Source organism: Xyrauchen texanus, chromosome 10, assembly GCF_025860055.1.
Source record: "Xyrauchen texanus isolate HMW12.3.18 chromosome 10, RBS_HiC_50CHRs, whole genome shotgun sequence".
Lineage (NCBI taxonomy): Eukaryota > Metazoa > Chordata > Actinopteri > Cypriniformes > Catostomidae > Xyrauchen > Xyrauchen texanus.
The window spans coordinates 18,897,245-18,903,253 of record NC_068285.1 but is presented as its reverse complement, the minus strand read 5'-3'; the positions used below and the strand labels follow the sequence as shown (position 1 = coordinate 18,903,253).

Below are 6,009 nucleotides of genomic sequence, written 5' to 3'. Positions count from 1 at the left end.
TATGAAAATGGACCAATCAGAAGACGCTCTAGGTTACTCACCTCTCCCTCTTGTGGCAGATTATGCTGTGATTATAAATGCCTTTTAACAATGGTATGACGTGGTCGAGTCGAACTATGTGTGTGCGTGTAAATGCTTTAAGTGTATGCGCCTTATTCAGTACAATTAATGATGAATAAAGTGAGTGTTGTGGATAAATATAGCCTACTAATATCTAATAATCAATGGGTTGTACAGGCAAATCGAGGCAAGGCAAGTCTTTTCTCATATAATTTGCATTGTATTTAACAGGCAAAGTAAGTAGGGTTAGCGCCATCTTTTTGCCTCTCAGTAGGGTAACCACTGTTTCTAGAACAAGAGATAAATAGTGGGGATCTCTTCATATTTCTACCTTTGTTACTTTTATCTGTTGGCAAGGCAAGGGTGCCATAGTCACTACAGTCTAGTGCAAGTTGAAGGCATCTAGTGTATGTGCTTGCAACTGTGGAGCTAGTAAAGGCATCAATGGAGAAGATGTCTCCTTAAGGACCTGGAAAAGGGCAACAGTTTTTCTAATGTTACTTGGGAATAGTAATGTTAATTCCCAAGCTGAAGTACCTCAGTAGAGGGATGCCTGTTTGCATAATTATAGTAATATAATTAAAAGTATTATAGACTAAAAGTACACATGTAAAATATATTTTCTTTAGTGCATTCTAAAATGGACTTCTTCCAAAGGGACTTTGTTCCCTTCTCAAAGCACTTTTGCTTTTTAAAGAGTGGCTGTCATAACCATGATAAATTCTGTTTCCATTTGTCCTATGAAGGCCATCTCGTTTAAACAAGTCTTGTTTAAAGGTGAACATTCGCTCTCCATCTTATTCCTGTGCGTCTTACCGAGGAAACGGATATGGGATGAACATCCGCCGGGAGTCGTTATGTAGCATTCGCTAATGTCTGCAGCGGTCATTTAGACCCCGTTTTCAGCTGGTATTAGAATATGATTTGGACGATCCGATGACAAATGATCAGCACTATAGGTGCAAAACCACATTTGGAGGGAGTCAAAGACGCATTTGAAACGCTGTAAACGCCAATCCAGGATGCAGCGATGTGCCACTACTGATCTGTCTTATACAGAACTTTTTCAGTGTCTTCCTGTGCACTTACAGTATTTGAGCTGTACCTGGTGCACCAGTTTCCATGCTTCTATGTCTTTTATGACATTTTTCTGGTTTATTAATTTATGATGTAGTGATGATACGGTATACGCCATCATGAAACCCTCCCCTCAAAAAACGATCACAAGTGCTCACAGGAGATCCATTTGTGCGACCAACAGCGATGTGTCTCGCCTGACCACATGTGATCGGATCACCCGATCACGTCCTTTTATGCATATCGTGGCGCCGTTTTTGTGGTCCGTTTTGCATAAACAAGCGGCTCATTTTAGCTTATCGCGGCCAACCCACTGGACCCCTCGGTTCTCCCAATGGTCAGTCCTCCCCTGATTGGCCCCAAAGTGCATCGGCCCACCGGGAAAATGCCCAGTACGCCAGATTTCCAGTCCTGCCCTGCCATGTACTTACAGAGCCTCTGTGCATGTTACTGTTCACACCAGTGAGGTTTCCCAAGACTGACTCATTAAAATAATAAAGTCTGTAAACATTAGTTTTCTCCATGTTTATTACTGTATCAATTATGCCCAAAAAAACAACAAATGTTAATTGAGAATAACGACTCTCAAAAGACGTCAGACTTCCGCAAGCTTACAGTGGGAAACGCTTAATAAACGATAAATATCCTTCGTCTGCCACCGTAGTACGGAGTTCTTTCCTACAAGTCACCATCCGCTGCATCCTCGATTTCAAGGACACATCCGGGTATTTCCTGTGTTCTCTTGCTTCTTTAGGATTGGAATTGAACTTCAGCAGTGGATGATGATGTAGAACGTGTCCACGAGAACATAAGAACACGACAGTATGCACATTGAGACACAGCCAATATCAAATTAAAAGGATTTTGAATTTGGCAAATTAACCACTGGACAACAATGAGAACAATGTAGCATAGAGGTACTGCTGTTTGAAAAGTTTACTGTTGCATAATGCACACTGTTTTACATACTACTTTCGAAAGCTATTAGGCAGTATTCACTGCAGTATGCTGTAAGCAACACAGTAGTATTCCATTCTGAACGTAGCCTAGGAATGGAATAGCACAATGCTTGCTGCATACTGTGCAGTTTACACTGAATAACTGAGTAATGAGTCAAATAAATGTTTTACAAATTGTGGAGGAACAAAGCCAAGACTAGTGACTAAACAAAGGGCAGGGGTGCACTATTAATATGACAGGAAACAGGAGTTCAAAAACAAACAATCACATAGAAACTAGAACACATAACCTACAAAAGCACACAGTGCCACCAAGGGGCCATTGGGGAAAGCCACAGGAGCTCCTTGAGAAGAATCTGGAAAAACTGGAAAAGTTTTCATTATCTGCTATTAACTGATATTACGTTGTTGGTTTTCTGTAGATTCCTCTTTTAACATCTGTACAGGTTGATTCAACTTTTCTCTATAGAAATGATTACCTTATATTGGATTTTAAACTTGCGTGCTTTCACATGTTTGAAAACGGCAATGAAAAGCAACAATGTGCATATGACGTTGATCAGCTCTTAAATTTGTAATACTTTGGACGTCGCATTTTTGTCACCTGCATGATGAGTGCAAATGCCCTTAACATCATTCATTTCATTCTATGTTTACAGTATCTGTTTCTTTATCCATCTTCCTAATGTCCAAAACGTGCCACTCATTTTGGCAAGGACAGTTTCGGGTTTATAATGTTTTTGTTTAAATTGATAAGTTTTGGAAGTTTTTGACGTTCTGCTCTTCATTTGTGGAGGAATTTGTATTTAAGATGATTTGACCCTGTTTGCAGAAACATCTGAACATTTTTCAAAAAGCAATTTGACAGCATTAATCAAGGGTGTAGATGCCAGGGGGATGGGGGAGTTGTACTTAATTATAGCTTCATGCTGCAAAGTATGTTAACTTCATTGTCCTCGTCCATTTTTCTTTTTCAGAGAACTGTTGGATATGTATTAAAAAGCCATTAAAGACAAAGCCCAGAGCATATTCTTTAATACGACTGGCATATCCATATCATTATTGAGAGAAGACCACAGACAACTCTTTCAAATATAGTGGATTTGATTATCACTGTTATACTGTACAGTAAGTAATGACTCTCCTTTGATCTTTAGGATTACAATGGACACAATAGGCATACACACAGTAAGCCTTTTTACAATCACCTTTTTGATCTGTGATGAAAGAGAGCACACATTTCTACAAGTCCATATTCAACAGAACTATATATGTTGGAGCATTTCACACAGACGTTTACTCGTACAGACATAGTTCCTGTTCAATGATCTGATGTGTTAGTTATTTGAATGTTCTGCAATGTGTTCACTATCCTTATTGGGGCAGTGGTAGCTTCACAAGAAGTTGCTGATCTTGACGATACAGAGGATTTAAAGTTGATGAGACCTGGTTGGTGTAGTAATGTTGAACAGATGATGACACGTGGACATAACTGGATGAACACACAATTGCTGAGATCACCACACCAAATGGTCCTCATATCTGTGGATGAACAGGCAATAAATGCTTATTGTTGAACATAATTGTTTCTACAGTACATAATGAGCACTTTCCACAGCTGAACAGTGGCCATCAACTAAAATGAGCTAAAATCTTTTTTTATTATTGTTATCATTGTTCACTTGAATAATGCTAAATGGAACAAAGTCAGTGATAATTATAATATTGCTGTAATAGCAGTGCAATGCTAAGTGCAAATTAGGGTGCACATTTCTCAGTGTAATAATGGAAGGATGGAGCTACGTACACTCATTTTCTAAACCTTACCTGGACTGGGGGTGGGACTCTGTTTCACCAAGCAGAAGGTCTGAAATTAAGGTGTCAGCACTGGATCTTTTGCCATACCTGTGAGACAATACAAAAGAGTAAACATCGATTCCAATTTCAATGGTAGTTGTAGGCAGAGCTGTTTATCTTATTGCCAGTTGTCCCATCAGAAAGAACGCCTCGTTTCAGCTCACTTGTGATATATTTCATCCCCTGTTGTGTCTAAGCTTTTTGTAACTGTTGTTGAGGGGGAAAGTGTCTGATTCTCGCGACCGATTATCCACTTTCTTATCTAGAGAAAAATAAATCGTTTTGTTATGTCTTACATTTGTAACAGTTGTTGAGGGGGTATTGCGAAGTCGTCCACGATTTTGCGAAAATTGTTGACGTTACCATTTTATTTGACCCCCTTTGTTACACAGAAACATTTTTTTTTTTTTTTTTTTTTTTTTTTTTTGTTATTTTAATGAATACAGCTAACATATATAAGTGTTGTTGGGGTGGAAAAGTAGACAATGCCAATAATCCACATTTGACATCTTCGGTTGATTTTCGTGATTTTACGAAAATCGCTGATTTGACAAACAACATTTAAAGTGTATTTTTCGACACAGTTATTGGTAATAATAATAATAATAATAATAATAATAATAATATTTGGTCAAATAAAAAATGTACTACAAATCCACAACCCGCTGTTTTAACACAACAAAGAAACGCGTTTAAAGTGCTGTGTGGGGTGCAGTTAATTCCAGAATCAGCGGGGTTTATCAGAGGAATAATACCGAGCTTTTGGAAATAAATGCTGCTTTATTCGCTCTAGTTGCCTTAAGGTAGATATTTTAGTAGCGACTGCTGTCATTATGAACTCACTTTCTCAGACAGATTTAGCCAAAATACACAATACACTTCTACAATTTTACCAAAGCAAAATAAAAACAAAGTGCAAAGTAGGCTACGTTGATTTGAGATGAGATATAAATGTTTGTATAGGCTATTATTCTTTTGACAAGTTTATAAAAGTTGGTGAATAATTTACCTCTGCCTTGTTATGAGGTTGATGTAGTGTCTTAATGCTGAATAATACTTGGCCAGCTCTTCCGCAGGTGCGTCCTCGCCCGGGTTGTCGGGTTTTGTTGGGTAGCCTTCCGTAAGAGTTCCCAAGCAGGAGAACAAGAGGAAGGCGCACGCTGCCCAACCGATCCACATATTAATGTTGCAATGCATCTGGCATTAAAGAAAACAAAAGATTCGTTTTTGTGCCAACACGTAATCCTATGTAAACCACTCAATTCAAACATGCATTTCTAACTATCAAGCCATTCCTAAATAATTTCTAATAACATATCTAAAATACTTCTCGGTATTGTATTGTATAGGTACTATTAGCTATTTTGTAGGATTTTAATAATCATATCTGCATGTTATATTACTGTCTAGAAATAATTAAGAGAGAAAAACTGTTTAAAAGAGTATTGAGAAGTATTAAGACATCAAACTTCGTCTGGCATGAACTAGTCAAACGGTTTTAAATTATAAAAATTGTATGATAGGGTAATATAAACAAAATACTAACTCTACCTTGGACGAGGACTTTGATGATTGCACTTCTTGCCAGCTGGGTGTCGACTTTTCCGATTTTCCTGAATGCTAAATCGCGCGTCGTCTGGTTTTTATACCTGTACGGCTCGTGCTATAAAGAGCAGAGCCCACGCGCCAGTAATCGCGACTCTTTTTGTTGCGCGCGAGCCCGCGTCACGGATTAAATCCTCTGTCATCAGCGCCTTAGAACGCGCACAATTCTTGTTTGGTCCTCATTTTAAAGTGAGTGGGAGGTTTTAGGGACATTCGTTGCACTAAACACTGCAGTCGTGTCGAGAGAAACTAAGAATCTTGATATACATCTGTCAGTCATTGAGATGAAATGGTTTTGCTCCATTGAAGGCTAGGCTACTAGTTTCCACCAGCCATTATCATGTGTTGATGAGAATCAACCAATCTTTACATTTTACACAACTTCTTGGGTTGTTCTAATTTTCTTTATCTCTGCTTTATTTAACAGATTGCTTCATAAATTCTAAAACTG

At 38.4% G+C, this 6,009-nt stretch overlaps 1 protein-coding gene across 1 annotated transcript; it reads right to left on the bottom strand.

Annotated features, from left to right (window-relative positions):
* Positions 1 to 3,120: 3,120 nt before the first annotated feature.
* Positions 3,121 to 5,617, bottom strand: npy (neuropeptide Y). The gene is made up of 4 exons (XM_052136248.1): positions 5,505 to 5,617; positions 4,963 to 5,150; positions 3,924 to 4,001; positions 3,121 to 3,638 (listed from the first exon to the last, which is right to left on the bottom strand). The coding sequence occupies exons 2-4, from the start codon at positions 5,148 to 5,150 to the stop codon at positions 3,614 to 3,616; spliced, it is 291 nt and encodes a 96-aa protein (XP_051992208.1). The 5' UTR covers positions 5,505 to 5,617; the 3' UTR covers positions 3,121 to 3,613.
* Positions 5,618 to 6,009: the final 392 nt, after the last annotated feature.

What these genes read in the sequence shown, in the direction of transcription:
- npy (XM_052136248.1), bottom strand. Translation starts at nt 5,150, where the DNA reads ATGCATTGCAACATTAATATGTGGATCGGTTGGGCAGCGTGCGCCTTC. An exon ending in AACCTCATAACAAGGCAGAG is followed by an intron (nt 4,002 to 4,962) that starts GTAAATTATTCA and finishes ATTGTCTCACAG; the next exon opens with GTATGGCAAAAGATCCAGTG. An exon ending in GAGTCCCACCCCCAGTCCAG is followed by an intron (nt 3,639 to 3,923) that starts GTAAGGTTTAGA and finishes GTTCATCCACAG; the next exon opens with ATATGAGGACCATTTGGTGT.